At 51.8% G+C, this 15,167-nt stretch overlaps 7 protein-coding genes across 7 annotated transcripts; 2 read left to right on the top strand and 5 right to left on the bottom strand.

The window, feature by feature from the left end:
- Positions 1 to 903: 903 nt before the first annotated feature.
- On the bottom strand, positions 904 to 5,179 carry RHO25_012312 (uncharacterized protein; the record flags this gene model as incomplete). Its single annotated transcript, XM_065603517.1, has 7 exons — positions 904 to 2,176; positions 2,228 to 3,193; positions 3,243 to 3,824; positions 3,885 to 3,909; positions 3,963 to 4,148; positions 4,224 to 4,361; positions 4,558 to 5,179. 7 exons carry the CDS (start codon positions 5,177 to 5,179, stop codon positions 904 to 906), a joined length of 3,792 nt encoding a protein of 1,263 aa, XP_065459589.1.
- A 1,256-nt stretch (positions 5,180 to 6,435) lies between these two features.
- RHO25_012311 (uncharacterized protein) lies at positions 6,436 to 7,104 on the bottom strand (the record flags this gene model as incomplete). The annotated part of the gene is made up of 1 exon (XM_023604960.1): positions 6,436 to 7,104. One exon carries the CDS (start codon positions 7,102 to 7,104, stop codon positions 6,436 to 6,438), a length of 669 nt encoding a protein of 222 aa, XP_023448414.1.
- A 1,036-nt stretch (positions 7,105 to 8,140) lies between these two features.
- On the bottom strand, positions 8,141 to 9,141 carry RHO25_012310 (uncharacterized protein; the record flags this gene model as incomplete). Its single annotated transcript, XM_065603516.1, has 3 exons — positions 8,141 to 8,449; positions 8,528 to 8,799; positions 8,859 to 9,141. The coding sequence occupies 3 exons, from the start codon at positions 9,139 to 9,141 to the stop codon at positions 8,141 to 8,143; spliced, it is 864 nt and encodes a 287-aa protein (XP_065459588.1).
- A 476-nt stretch (positions 9,142 to 9,617) lies between these two features.
- Positions 9,618 to 9,923, top strand: RHO25_012309 (uncharacterized protein; the record flags this gene model as incomplete). Its single annotated transcript, XM_023604959.1, has 1 exon — positions 9,618 to 9,923. The coding sequence occupies one exon, from the start codon at positions 9,618 to 9,620 to the stop codon at positions 9,921 to 9,923; it is 306 nt and encodes a 101-aa protein (XP_023448415.1).
- A 448-nt stretch (positions 9,924 to 10,371) lies between these two features.
- On the bottom strand, positions 10,372 to 11,431 carry RHO25_012308 (uncharacterized protein; the record flags this gene model as incomplete). The annotated part of the gene is made up of 3 exons (XM_023604958.1): positions 10,372 to 10,877; positions 10,940 to 11,076; positions 11,142 to 11,431. 3 exons carry the CDS (start codon positions 11,429 to 11,431, stop codon positions 10,372 to 10,374), a joined length of 933 nt encoding a protein of 310 aa, XP_023448416.1.
- Positions 11,432 to 11,956: 525 nt separating this feature from the next.
- RHO25_012307 (uncharacterized protein) lies at positions 11,957 to 12,778 on the top strand (the record flags this gene model as incomplete). The annotated part of the gene is made up of 1 exon (XM_023604957.1): positions 11,957 to 12,778. The coding sequence occupies one exon, from the start codon at positions 11,957 to 11,959 to the stop codon at positions 12,776 to 12,778; it is 822 nt and encodes a 273-aa protein (XP_023448417.1).
- A 198-nt stretch (positions 12,779 to 12,976) lies between these two features.
- On the bottom strand, positions 12,977 to 13,794 carry RHO25_012306 (uncharacterized protein; the record flags this gene model as incomplete). Its single annotated transcript, XM_023604956.1, has 2 exons — positions 12,977 to 13,258; positions 13,318 to 13,794. The coding sequence occupies 2 exons, from the start codon at positions 13,792 to 13,794 to the stop codon at positions 12,977 to 12,979; spliced, it is 759 nt and encodes a 252-aa protein (XP_023448418.1).
- Positions 13,795 to 15,167: the final 1,373 nt, after the last annotated feature.

Raw genomic sequence — 15,167 nt, 5'->3', positions numbered from 1 at the left:
TGAGACGGCAGTTGGGAGTGGGACGAGACGGCCACACGGGACAAACGGAGGTCTAGAGTGATAGAACACAGAAAGCAGAAGACAGCAGCTTTGAGATATTGGGGATCAACAGTGTTGTGCACACATACCCAGCAGTATAGCATATTGCACACCGATCTGGATTATCCGCGACCATAGTGCCTTGAAGAATCCATCCATTTCGTTTGGCCGTCGGCGCCATCAGAACTCCGATCATGCTCTTGGTCAATCGTGCTGGTGTCTTGTGCTGCTCATCGACGATATAATCCTTTTAATTCTGCGAGGACACGGAGGAGAAATGCAACGCTACCTGAATCTAACGCTATGAATAATCGTGAAAGATTGCGAATCAGACCGGTCAAGGAAGGGCGGCTGATCACCCATCTTCCGGCCCTGCAAAAGGAAAGCAAGGGGTAGAACCAGACCTCTACTTGACTTCGTGTTCGTGATACAATGGCTCTACAACCGGATGACTTCCACAACCGATTCGAAGAGAGCAACCCGAACGGTACAAGCAGACTTGTCTACGATAGCCTGTTACTGGAGTAGCTGGAATGTGGTTGGCCGAGGCTCAAACTGGTTTTTGGGCCTGACGCCTTACCAGCCGCACACACTCTCGATTCGACGGGTCCGAGAAGAAAATGGGAACTCCTCACGCTTTTCTTGGTTACGTGCTCTCATGGCTGCGAGTTCCTGCCTTCCTCGCCTCTCGCGCACGTGCCTTACAGGTGCCCCGTGCACGTCCCATGCTTGAAGTTCCGTGCGCTCACGTTGTCGCTCAAGCGAGACCTGTCATGGCCTCCGGCCGTGGTTCAGCTTCGGGCAATACTCAACATCCAATGGCCTGCGCCTTTGCTACAGATCGTCACATCTCCTTTCTGTACTTTATTCCTCAGTCGAGCCATATGCAGACGTGCACTCTATCATCGCCATCGTTCTATCGAAAAAATCATCGCTAGACAGTCTCTCTAGGAGCTGCACTATCCTTTCATGACCCTGTGATCTGGCATAATCCAGCGCAGTCTGCCCCTTATGATCTGCTGCTTTGATGTCGGCGTTGCTCCTTGTTAAGAGAAGCTGCACCACCTTGTCGTGGCTTGAACTCGCAGCAGAGATCAATGCGGTTCGGCCGGCATGGTCGGCCGCGTCGACCTCGGCCTTGCCTTTCCCTAGTAGCAATTGCACTACGTGTTCGTGACCCCTCGATGCAGCGCAATGTAATGGAGTCTCGCCGTTGTTGTTCGCTGCATTAACATTGACGTTGCCAGTCTCAAGTAGGAGCCGCACGACCTTATCGTGACCCCAATATATAGCTAGGTAGAATGAAGTCTCGGCATTTTTGTCCGCTGCATTAACATCGACTTTGCCTGTCTCTATGAGGAGCTGTACTACTTTGTCGTGACCAAAACGTGCGGCCCAGTAGAACGGAGTCCGGCCATCTTTGGTCGCTGCATTAACGTCGACTTCGCCTGTATCTAGCAGGAGCTGCACTACCTTGTCGAGACCCCTAAGTGAAGCCCGGTACAATGGAGTCAGGCCATCTTTGTCTGTTGAATTGACAGCGCCTGTCTCTAGGAGTGGCCCCACAATCTCATCGTAGCTATTGTGTGCAGCCCACGACAGTATAGCGTCGTACCATTTATTCTGTTCATCAGAAGCGGCTTTGCTGATGTCTAGGAGCAGCTGCACTATCTTGTCATAACCATTCCGCGCAGCCCACGACAGTAGATCGTAATACCATTCCTTCTCTTCGTCGATGGCGGCTTTGCCAGTGTCCAGCAGAAGCTGCTTGACCTTGTCGTGGCCGTGATAAACGGCCCAGTGGAGCAGAACCTGACAGAATGTCGCTTCTTCGTCAACCTCGAAACCTTCTGCCTCTAGTAAGGCTTTCACAATGTCATCATGGCCAGCCACCATCGCTACAAACAGTGCAGTACGCCCGTCCCGATTGCGGGCGTTCCAATCGAGGTTCATCGAAAGGATGGGCTGGAGGCAGTCCTCCGTTCCATTCTCTGCAATAAAGTGAAGTACATGCTGCCTTCTTGAAGGACACATTGCGTTCACGTTGCATATGTTGACAAGTTCCTCAATGATTGAAGCGAAGCCCTTTTTGGCTGCAACGTGTATGGCTAGCATTTGGCCATGTTGCGCAAGAGGGCTGTCGAAAACTTCTTTAGGCAGACGGCGGCGATGTTTTCGGACAACTTACATAAGTGGCACGTGGTTGTTTGCTACCGCATACGCGAACATTTGTGAAAGGTGTGAGTTTGACGTCCGAGCGGCAGCTTTCCAAGGATGAATGCCATAAAAATCATTGCGTTCGATGGAAATCTCCTCGAAAAATTCTGCTGCCGTGTGTAAGTCGCTCTTTTGGTTTTCTTTGGCAAGCCATGGGAAATTTGCTGTAGCTGATGCGAGATTGGTGTTGCAGACCAACCAGTTTTCAATGGAGTAACGTAGAAAATTGGTGGTAGAAACCCTGGTTTTGTTACGTCCGGGAACGGGCAAAAACGCTGTCATCTCTGCTGATTTCGAGCGAACTCCGATCAGGATCTTCTGGACCCATGCAACAGACTGTAGTACCTTAGGCTGAGGTACGACAAGCCTGGTCGGCGGTGGTCTCGAACCCAGTTCTCGGGAAGTTCTTTGCTTGATGTGAGACAAACAAAGTGATCCTAACGCAGTCCGGAATGTATTCTCGCTCCACTGGCCAGTCTCGACACATAGTGGCCACGATTCCTGGTGACTTGCTTTGGCCGCCAGCGAACGGAAGCGCTCAGAGAATATGAAGTCCCGCACTGTTGAGTGTACAGGTATAACGAGATGCTCGTCGGACTGTGCATTTGGTATGGCGCTTGTGTCCAGGGTAATTAGACCGGCCCCTGATTTTAGCAGCACATCTGCGAAGGGAATCTCGTCGGTGTCCACGTGACCGGTTTCTAAATCCATAGCTATCAGTTCTCCAAGAGCACCAATGCTCAAGGGATTGGGCGCAGCGCAAGTCCAGAGAAACAGATTGGCCTTGATGGGACGCGCGGTGCCTCGCCTGTTTTCCAGACAGAGCGAGTATACAGCTTGAAGATCAGGCGGAATTTCATCGACGGCTTTCCTCACCTGGGCAGGGGTCTCACAGTCTTCCAAGATGATGTTCAGGACTAAATGGATCCAGAGGAACCTGAGCTTGTCAGAAATGCTGCGTATCTTCTTGCAGCATATGGACTCACATCCCGTTAGCTTTCTGATGTAGCGTCACCTTGACTTCATCCCTCAACGACTCGTCGTACAGTACTTGGCCAGCACTGGATTTGCTGGCGATCCGCTCGTTAATATATGTGTCAATGTCGAATTGGTTGTGCAGGTGATCAATTCGGATTCGGTGGAAACCCTTGAAGCGAGGTGAAATATTCGCCTGGTCCTCACTAGTGATCAAGATCCTTGGCTGGACAAGTTTTAGAAGCCTCTCCAGCCAATGCCAGGGCTGCTTCACCTCCGCTGCTCTGCATTCATCAATGCCATCGATCACCAGAGTGATTTGCTGGAGTATTTGACAAAGTGGGACGACAAGATCTTCGAAGACTTGTGCGATGTGAGGTCTGGAAATGTCGTTGCCATATGCCGTTTCGAGAGCTGAAAGGATATCCCGGGAACTCGGCACGTCAATACCAATCAGGGTAGCGATGAGTTGCTTCGTCAGACTCTCGAAGAACGAAAGAGCCGTGTCGTCGTGGCTGTTGAAGAAGAACATTAACACAGCGGAAGATTCGCCGGATTTGAGGTTGGCATGACACTCGTCGATGACGGTAGTCCTATCAAAGTCAGCTGACAACCAAAGGGCGCGTACAATGCATCAGAGGGATTGGACGCACACAAGAGTACTCTTGCCCGAGCCGACTGTGCACCTGAATCAGCATTCTGCCAAATGGCTGGTCATTGCCCGCTCACACCTTTACCCGAGAGCCACAGACGATGTTTCGCGGGATCTTCGGACAGCCAGGATTGAAAGTCTTCATGCTCGACTAACCACCTGGTTGTATTGTCAGCTTTCCTCCCCGATAGCCGCTGATATGTGGCGATCGGATCATCGTTGGATATCCTTTTGTAGATCTTCTCGAATCTGACAGGACTGGAGTCTATACACAAGGCAAATCAGCACTCGATCGATGAAGTTATAAGTGCCACGTGACTGCCGGATGATGAGACCTTACCTGGTACTGTGAGGCTCTGAGAATGGCCGTACGAGCGTGAGATCCACTTTCGTAGAATGATAGAGTTCTCTTCCGAGAATGGTTTATGGTGTCGATGCCTCAGGGATAGTAGAGCCCACTGGTTATCCTCACTCTGTGCTAGGAACACGCGATCAAATCAGCAGTGGCTCTGATTACAGATCGTTTCTGCAAAACAACAGGACGCCCAGAGAAGTACTCGACAGAGTCGTCATTCGCTACGAAAACTGCCTCCTGGACCACGACAACACCGATATTGCTTTCTTTCCGCGAGGCGAGAATCAAGTACCGTGTTCAGGATTCTACTTGAACATACCTCCACCAAAATTGTATGTACCGCCCGATCCGGTGAACTGAAAGCCAGATCCGGAATTGACATTCTTGTCACCATGGAGAGTACCGATATTGTCGCCGTTGACATTGTGCATGTGGGTGGTCGTAGTTTCTGGGCATAATTCTTCCACGAGAGACTTGATGTCTTCAAGCAGAGCAGCGTTGTTGACGATCTTTCTCTGAGCCAGAAAGGTCAGATAGTCCGAGATTTCTTTCAGCAGCGCTTCGGCGGTCTTGCCCTTGCCGCTGAGTACTGTCTTTGCGCCTTTCCACAGCCGTTCTGATCTGCCCGAGTCAGCCTTGGGATAGGCGCTCTGAAGCAGGTCGTGCAGTTCCTGGCAGGCTTGCTTGCACTTTTCGACCTCTCGTTCCGCGCTGGCCCACGTGTCCTTGTCTATATCTTTGAGAGCTCCCGCCTTGTGCTGAGCTTCCGCACTTTTGAGTATCTCCTCCACCGAAGGAAGCTTCTCTGACACCTTCTTGAGCGTTTTTGGAATGCCCGACTTGTCGTTGACAGCCTCATAAATCTCGATAGCTCTGTGGATGATCTCGATGACTCCAACGACTAGCGAGAAGACCGCAGCTCCGCCTTCAAGGCCTGACATGTTGAGAAGCTCCTCGAATCTGGCACATCACTTGTGCGCAATCGAGGTGTCGCAAATGAGGTGAGCCGGCCGTGCGCTGCAGTTTCAGTAGTGAGTCAATGTAGGAGACTCATGGGTCCAGCTTGCGATGCGACAAGGAAACGAGAGATGGCACGACGGGAAGTAGTGATAAAACCACATGTGCCAGCTGTGCGGGATAGTTGGGGCGGAGAGGTAACACCTCCTGGACACAGCCTTGTGGCGCCTGCAGATGCGCAATGAGCTGCAAGGCTCAATAGTCGAGACTCAGCTGGATGTCAATAAGGGTGTGGACTCCCGCTCGCGGCCCTTATGCTCCTCGCAGGTTGCGAGATGGAGTTACTGCCCAGAGTGTCATGGAATTTTGTGCTGTCCTATCTTCATTGATGATATTCAGGCTTCGGGCCCGCAGCATTGCCCAGAAATTCCACGAATCAGCCACAATGCGGGGGCCGCAGCATCGAAACGACATGCACAACGACTGGAAGAGGTAAGCGCAAGGCTGAAAGCAAACCTGCTGATCATTGTGAGCCAATCCTCCGGCGTTCAATGCGTCGAGTGGCAGACCAGAAGCGCGTCTCGTGCCAGCCGTAAATAATGTCGTGCGACGGTGCGAGGCCGCAGAGGTCGCTTTCATGCGTCTCCGACGCGTCACTATCTGTCAGCCTCTGGTGCCATAACAACGGCGCGAGTTGAACTTGGAGTTGATAGGGTCGAGGTCGTTGTTCGTCAGAGGGCGGCCAGGAAGTATTGGGAAGGTGGAGGTTGTGGTGGCGGTGGAAGAAAGAGAAGTTACCCGAATGCCAAGCTAATGATGCCTGAGGCAGCAGACGAAGTACTACAAAGTAAAGTACGATCAAATAGTGTACGTCACATTGGCACAATTCGTCTGTTTCAGAGTCTCTGAGATGGCGATCTGGCCGCTTTGGGGCCTCCTTATTGAAGCTATCGCATAGTGGAAGGCAAACCACTGTATTGCTCAGCCTTCCGTCTCACCCCCGCGCATGTTTCATGGCCTTACAGTGAGTATCGGTTGCCGTCCAGTACGCTATGTTGGGTTGATTCCTTCCAGCACAATGGGGAAGATTCAGAGTACTGGCAATTCTGATGCTTCGCCCACAGTATCCCACTCTTGATCACCCACCGCTTCGCTCATGGAGCACTGTCCTCTGCTCCTGGAGCATGTCGCCGAATATGAGCAGTAACTCACCCTCCCTTTTCAACCAGTAAAGAAAACCTTATGACTCGACCCTCAAGCCCTGCAGTCTGGCCCTCTTCACCCAACAGTGCCCATTGCGACATCCTTCGCACAGATCAATCAGGTGTGGTCTCTCACTGCGGCCTGAGCCCCGACGATCCTCCACATCGACTCCCGACCATTTCGCCAAACGGTACGCCACCCGATCTGCGTACACCCCCACATCCAGCTTGGGGCGACGACGGGAGTGACACTTCTCACAGCGCTGATAGTAAACTCTCACGTTGTACTTCTGCCCCTTGTACATGCGGATGGTGATGGCAACTTGCTTGCTCGTCCATTTGCGAAACCCACAAGCACTGCTGGTGCATACGAATGACCCGATGACAGGCGAGTCGAATTCGCGAACACACTTTCTGGAGTTGTCGCTTGCGAGGAAGCTGAAGGAGATGCCGTAATCTGCGAGGAAGCGCGTTACTTCGTCGTGCAGCGAGGGCCGCATGTCGAATGAGACCTGATTCGGCCTGACGGCTTTGTGATGGGCAGGCGAGGCTCGAATTTGTTGCGGGTGGGCCTCAGCGGAGGCGAAGTTGCGAATGCAGTCACGGCGGGCGACTGGCGCGGAATGGGCTGGAGAATCGCGGGTGTGTTGCTGCAGAGCCTGGTCGGAGGCGAACTGTCGATTGCATGGGACGCACGTCAGTGCCATGGTGAAGCGGATCCACTCGTTTTGGCGTCGTAGCTGAGGCGGCTGGCGGCGGATGGTTCGGTTGTTTGTGTATTGAAGATCGAACTGAAGCAGATTGAGCGTTTGACAACAACAGCAGAAGCGGCACCCGGCTGATTTTCAACGTAACGCAAGCTTGCTCAGCGCGCCTAAGATCAGTCAGGTGCAAACGATGAGGCTGGGCGACGCCCGAAGCGAGCGCCTGCATGCAGCGGAGCGTGACGCATAGAATGACCGAGAACTCGGTCGAACGCAGAGCGAGCGTCCTGCATGTTCGACAAGACCATACAATCGATGCCAGTCTCCTTGCCTTTTGCTGATTATTAACTTTGCCGATGTTTTCTTTCTTCTGTATAATCTCCTGTGCCGACGTTTGCACTTCGAAGGATAGTTTATCCGCTAAGCAAGTGAAGCTGCCTTGCTCCATTTACCCTTACCCACGCTGCTCATACTCGAGTATCTGAAGCTCCAATTCGTCCAGTGTGCTCTATCGCATGTGTCTCTCCTCGACCTGACCTTGTCTCTTCAGCCTCATGGAACAGAATGACAATGGGGGCATCGATTGTAAATCCGTCAGATATCAGCACTTTTCACGATCTCTGCTCATCGACTTCATTAGAGCGCTCTTGTTGTGCCGCTGTTTTCGACATCTTCCCTGATTGCAACTCTCACTTTCCCTATTTCTACTGCTTTCTTTTCCCCGTTGGTCATCTGCCGTACTATTGCTCTATTGTCAATCCGTGCGTTTCTACTTTGTACTTATGTGGTCAGTGCATCACTCTCCAATCCCGACCCATCAGAAACACCTCAATTCTCCGACCTCGGCACATGACATGGCGAATGATCCTTCGTTCCAGAACAAACCTCCATTTCCTAAGGCGAGTGAGCCAAAAACCTAAAACTCCAAATATCCGTCACCTTACACTAAAACAAATACTTAGAACGCGAACTTCTGCCTGCAGCAGAGCGTAATGCAAAACGGTGTTGTCCCCTCCAAAGTACCTTTGATTCCTCTTGTCTATTCATTCTCGTGCTTCTCGTGCTTCTCGTGCTTGCCGTCTGCTCGAAGGCCCGTAGTATTCCGCTCCGCAGCCCACTCCCAGATCTTCTGGAAATCCCGACACTGATGAACAGTTTCCTGTTCCGCGGCATAAGCGTGGAGACTCGGCTCCCAATGTTGCCTAATCGGCGTCAGATCGCCGTGACATATAAGGACTTGTCGCAGATAGTCGATGCAATGGTCGCCGTGCATCAATTGATATTCATTTCTGGCACCTGGAATTACGGCGCCTTCATCAAAGTCGTAGATAAGATCACGGAGGTATTTCTGGTGATGGGAAAGATTTTTGTCAGAAAAGTTTGTCTTTTTTGGAAGGACCAGATGAACTGCTCGGTCGAAACTTACAAGACAATGCAGTTGGTGGAATAGTGAGAGGAGCACAACGCGGTGTTCAGGATCGTTTCGTACCCTTGATGAGCCGCCATTTGGAAGACGCGCGTTCTCTTCTTCCGTGATTGCGATCATGCCCACGTTCAGGATGTGATGCCATGCTGCGTCGTTTTTCTCGTTCGGTCTGCTTTCGAATGCCGTATCTGGGTCGCTTCCATCGTTGCGATGGAAGCCGGCACGATCCAAGGGGTGAGTTTCTAGCGCAGTAGGTGCGTCACTGTAGATGACTTCGTATCGGCCCAGTCAGCTTCATCGCATTGCAGGCTATAGCGGGCCGGAGGTTTACCTTCGTTGCCGAGAAAGAGAACTCCATTTGTCTCGCCTTTGCTTCTCACAGCTTGGATGTACAGCCACAGCAGGATAGTGCACGAGAGCATCAACATGATTTTGCAAGTGCGTCTGGGCCATTTGCGCTGTGGCTTATCGAACCGCAGCTCAGCATCGATCTTGGTCTCATCTGCTGCCAGCAGGTGTGCATTTTCAATGTTCGAATTAAGATCGATTCGTTTTGCAGCAAACGTCTTCAGTGCACTCTCCTGGAGTTTCTGCAATCGAGGGAGCATGTTCATCTTGTCCGTCCACGCGCAATGCAATCGAATTGAGGCAGTTGCATGATGTACGTGACCTTTCTGGAATGCCAAGTGCTGGGGCTAGGAACGTGCACGTCTTCGGCAGATTTGCTCCGGGGAACGGAAAATATTAGCATAAGGGTGAGCATGTCTTTTTCCGAGCTGAGGTCAATGATCTCTAGGATCTGGAAAGCCCAAATCGCTGTTGGATCTATGTTCCGAATCTTGACTCGGATTCGACAATCCTTCGGCTCAAGTTATGTCTTATTCTTAGCTAGGACTGTAGCACACCATTTCGCATGGGAAATAGCCAACATCGTGAAGATTTATTCCGAGTAATGAGATGGCCGGCAGGACATGCCAAAATATTGGAACGAAGACTTATAAAGCTGTTGACCGTAAAGCCCATTGTCACACACCTTTACGCCAAAACAAAAACAAATTCAGTGTTTTCAAAGAAATCAAACCAAGACAAGATGCGCATCAAACATACCTGTGCAATCCTCTCGCTCTCTCTGAGCTCCGTCTTCGCCGCACCAATGCCAAACGGGGACGTTGCGAAGCCCGACTACCAGTACCTTGTGAAGAAAGGCGTCGAAGATGTCGCCAAGCCTGACTACCAGTACTTAGTCAAGAAGCACGAAGAAGATGTAGCAAAACCCGACTACCAATACTTGGTCAAGAAGCACGAAGAGGATGTGGCCAAGCCAGATTACCAGTATCTCGTGAGGAAGGGCGCTGGAGAGGATGTCGCAAAACCGGATTATCAATACCTGGTGTGAAGTAGTTCTGAGCCGCGCGATCGAACCGAATAGCGAGACGATCGAGGCGCACGCATTGAGTGGGCGAGTCGTGCTTCAGAGATAAGTCAGGTTGCAGTAGTTGGCAGATAGTGACCCACAAGCCGACACTTTCGTCATCTTGTAAACAATGGTGCAAAATCGGATCAAACAAGCGTAGGAATTATCCAAACACTTAGTGAGCGGGATGTGAGTGGAGTGATACTGCGCAAAATTGATCTCATTCCCTCCATCATCACGATGTGCCAACGCAGTCTCACACACTGACCATTGTCCTTCTATTGCATATCTCAAGAAGGTTCTGTTCACTGTCTGCCTTTTTACTGTCTGCAATATTCGAGATTTGATGCCCGTGGTGTGCTCTCTTGTTCACTACTTCATCTTTTCCTTTGCCTACATGAGATCTCAATTCTACGCCAGCGAGAATGACCTACACCCGCACAGGATTCAAGAAAGCCGTCTCGTCGCTGAACGGCTGACTGTCCCAGAACACGAGACACCGAAATTCGACGCTCTCCCGCGGGGGACCGGAGTCCGACGGTGCCCGGAAAGCAGAATGTGGCACTGCTCTCGAGTGCTCATCAAGCTTGGTATCGAAGCACTTGATAAGCAAGGCTTCGTTGGTCTGCATCTTACTCGCATAATACCACTTGTGCTTGGGATTGTACATCGGTCTCCAAATCTCCGAAAGCGGCAGGGGTAGCTTGGGATCCCACTGACTGGGATCTGGATGACTCCGCCAGGGTCGAAGGTCTTGTTCATCGACTGTTCGACGGTCGCAGAGAGCCAATGCGTCTCGTGTGACAGGCGACACGGGCTGCCAGACATTGATCACAGCGAAGCGGCAAGTGGTTCCCGATTCCGTGAGCCTCTGAGCAACTTCAGGTATATGCTTGAAATTATTGACAATGTACCTTCCACCACGGTATGATTGATCTAGATGAAGCAGACATTCAGTTTTGGTGTGCACCACACTGGCGAAGACCGATGATACGTACCGACGTGCACAGAGGCAAATGGGCCCATGTATGGAAACATTGCCTCATTTGGCATGTCTGGGGACAAGCCGTTGAGCTTCTCTGGTGGCTCAAACCGTGTAACATGATTGAACATCAGCACATATGATGCCCCGGTACTATGAAGAAACGTAAGCATCGCCGCCGCGCTATCGCCGCCGCGCTATCGCCGCGTGTCACTCACGTTTCTTTCAAGAGCTCCACCGCCTGAGCCGCCATCCGGCTTGCGATGTCTGTATTGTCCTGGTCAAATATTCTACGATCGACAGGCTTCCCTTTGATGATCTGAAAGCCTTGAACATCCAGAAGACATGGTTCTTCTGTACTTCGAATGTCTGTAATCTCCACATGGTGCGGATCGATTTTGAGTCGATGGATGCCCACTGAGCCGGGAATATAGTGTTGGAGCCATTCCTCGCTTTCCTCTGGTGGTTTGACATAATTGAGGCTTGCTTTTACGACAGTGGGAGCCATGGCAGCGGCTAGTTCGCAAATTGTGAGGATTTGATCGACGACCGGGCCAGCAGCTCACCGAGACTTGAGGCCCATTGTCTGTCAGTCCGAGCGGCCAGCTTTGCGCCATGAAATTCCGTGACAGAGACATTGTTCCTACAGTGCTCCCGAAATGGAAGAGTTACAGGCATACCCGGAACAAACTGTGCGCACGGAGAATTTCCAGCCGCAGACATGTTCCATAGTGAGCCGGTATAATTCCGAGCTCGCAAATCCTCGTCGTACGCCAAAGTTCGACGAAGCCGGGGCGCTTTGTCCTTCTTTTTTCTTTTGATATCGTGGCTTCGGAAAGGGCAGATAGCGACTGGGCGCGACACGTCTGGAATTGTTCACCCGACTGTGCCTGCATTTCCTTTTTTCCATTTCCAAGCCCTGCTCATGCCAAGTGGTCACAGTGCTCTCTACACGTGAGGGATCGCGTTCACGAGCCCCTGCCCGCGTGCTGAAGCGTCGCCCTTCGTATCATGAGAAGACGAACTTGGCGTCATGGGGCATACACCACAGTATATCAGTAAATTGCGCGGTCATCGCATTCTAATCATCGGAGGCACGTCCGGTATAGGGCTTTGTGTCGCAGAAGCCGCTCTGGAGCATGGAGCGAGTGTCACCGTCAGCGGCAGCACTGCGAGCAAGCTCCATACCGCCCTACAACATTTAAGCAAGATCGAAAGCCCGCTCCAACAGACACCCCACGCTGGGGAACCAACAGTATCTGGCAGCATATGCGACCTCAGCAATCCATCTTTACAAGAGTCGGCCCTCCTATCATTGCTAGACACAGCAACTGTGCATGGGAGGCACAAGTTGGACCACGTCGTCTTCACAGCCGGTAATAACATCACAATCTCACCACTCGAGCATGTGACCCCGCATGACTTCGAGCTGATGCAGACTGTACGAGTCTTGGCTCCCGTCCTCCTGGCCAAATTGGTTCCTGCCTACATGTCCAAGTCGGCTCACAGCTCGGTGACGCTCACCGGCGGCACGCAAGCAATGAAGCCCTCTCCGGGCTGGAGTGTCATGGCGGGCATCATGTCGAGTATCTCGGGTTTCACACTCGGCTTTGCCGTAGATCTGCAGCCCATCCGCGTAAACACTGTGTTTCCAGGGGCTGTCCACAGCACAGCGAGCAACAAAATGGACCCGACACTACTGGAGGAGAGGCTCGAAGCTTTCCGGAGAACTACGCTGACGAACACGGTTGGGACCCCGGAGGATGTGGCAGAAGCGTATTTGTATTGCATGAAGAGCTCTTATGCAAGTGGTACCACCATCATTGTCGACGGGGGAAGATTGCTCAAGGGCTGAGAAGCGTATACGTACTGGTTGTGGCTATTGCTTTCAGAGTTTCTCAGATCGATGTGTCGAAAGTAGAACTTTTACGCAAAGAATCGTTACCATCTCAGCTATATGCCATGCCTCCAAGTCGTGAGTGTCTCCGGCCGAAAAAGCTAGTCATCGCACCAGCTCTTTATATCGCATGCCGAGTGCGTGATATTCCGAGGCCTATTCCTCCTTGGATGGGCCGGCTCCCCTTTGTAGCTCAGCTGGTATCGACTCGAACGTCATCCAGTCTCCGACAATGCAGTCAATTGAATTCGTGCCAAGTTTTGCATGGGAAGAAGCCCGGCCACCTATGTACGTGACGTTTGCCTCCGCCAGCATATTGGCGCAGTGGAGGGTATGGTACCAGTTCCGAAACTTCGAGTCTAGTGTCATCGGCTTTTTACCCATCTGTCGAAGCTGCTTTGCCCAAATGTAGGAGCAATGGCTGAAATGATACGTCCCCTGTCGATGATTAGCATCCACTTTCTACATTGTGACTTCCTGTGAGGCTGATCACGCACTTGAACCCAATACTCTTCATAGCGACCTTGGAAGAGTTCTTCATGCGGCATGACATCTTTTCCCTCAGGATCGCGGTAGAACGTCCAGTTGGCGGAGTCGCGGTAGAAGAACGAATCGGAAAGCTCTTTGTCGTAGCATTGCGGCTTCAACCAGGCTGTCATCATGACATCGTACACACACCCGTTCGCTTCTGCTTCCTGCCAATTCCGGCCGCACGTCCCGAGATTGATACGCTCACTTGGAACCTCGAACTTTGCGTGGCGTTCATAGATGCCAAAGGACGCGACCAGTGCTAAGATCAGAGCACACAGCGAAAGTAAAATGGCCAGTGCATTGCCCGTGACCACTTTGGTCCAAGCAGGGTCAGGCCTTCGATATGAGTAGCCAACATCATCGAACTCTTCTGACTTTGATCCGGTGCCATGTTTGGCCAGGTTCTCCTCAACGCGTGTGTAACCAGGGCCGGTCGGAGCCATAGTGAAGAATGGGTGCGGATGGGTCACGTATGTAAGGAACGATTTTAGAGGGATAAAAGCTGTGGGACCGTAGTCGGAGGTGCACCATTCTCCATAGTTATCGGATTCTACGAGTGAGCCGGGGCAGGTTCACCCGTGTCATGTGCATCTTGAAGCTCTTGGTTTCGTTTCCGGTCCAAAAGAATTTTCCGATTATGGCACTGGCTCGATAATAATCCTGGCCACGTATTGTTCCAGAGTGCGCACAATTTCCGACCGTGGCCATTCACGAATTCGGCCTATCTGGACAAGCCGATCGAGCTTATCCCCTATCATATTGTCTTCTCTTAATACGGAAGCCTCCAGGTGTCTGCTGCTCCACAATTGGTTGTCACCGCCGATATGGCATTTGCAGAATCTTCGACCCACTCCCTGTGCTCTTTCAACGACGACGACGACGACCTCAAGTATACGTCTAGCATAGATGAAGCCAGCGTTCCGCAAGTCGGATGGCGGCAGTCAGCGGGCTCCAGGGCATCGCGACCGCGCTGGCGAAAGATTCTTCCGCAGACATGCACAGTATCATTTCTGGGCTTGATTATCGCGACGATTTCGCTCAGTGTCGCCATTGCCTCCTTTCCCGCGCGCATTGTGGATACTCATTTCATGCATGAGTTACGGACGCTCGATCTGGGCGACTGCGGATCTTCCTGGCAGGAAGCTGAGTCGAAAGGTAAACCAACGACGGAATTCCGTTGTGGTCCGCTTGCAATGATTGACGACAAAGTGTTCAGGCTGTGTGTTCGACGTCATGGCAACCGATTGGATTCGTGCGGAATGCAAACACAAAGATTTGTCAGACCAGCTCTTTGCGCAAGGGAATTGGACGTTCTATAGGGATGCAGAAGCGACCCAAGTCATTCCGCACGAAGAGCTACTCCAGGGCAGAGTCTCCCCCTACTACACCGAGGTACTAAATCTCTTCCCAAAGCCCCTTGCGCATACATCGATCCCATGCTAACGAGGAGCCGCAACATCTCAGGGCGCATACCATTTCAGTCATTGCGCTTATGTCTGGCACAAACATGTGCGCGCCATGGGGAAAAAGCACATGCTTCTCGACAGCAAATCCCGAAACGTGCAGCACTCTCTGCATTGCCTTCATATGCTAGCCAAGTCGGACATCACTTACATTAGCAACAAGACCTCAAGCAAGACTGTGCTGGGGAAAAGTAGCACCGGAGATTCCGTTTCCTGTGTCGCTGGTGTGTGGCTGCCTCCGAAGGAATCGTTGGCGAAGGGTTTGAAGTCCATGGCCTTCGAGCATTGAAACACAACTTACACCTCTCTCACTGATGTATCAAGGAGACCGCAGAGCTGGTGAGAATGCGAAA

This window comes from Cercospora beticola, chromosome 9 (genome assembly GCF_033473495.1).
Source record: "Cercospora beticola chromosome 9, complete sequence".
NCBI classification, from domain to species: Eukaryota; Fungi; Ascomycota; class Dothideomycetes; order Mycosphaerellales; family Mycosphaerellaceae; genus Cercospora; species Cercospora beticola.
This window is presented reverse-complemented; position numbering and strand designations above follow the sequence as displayed.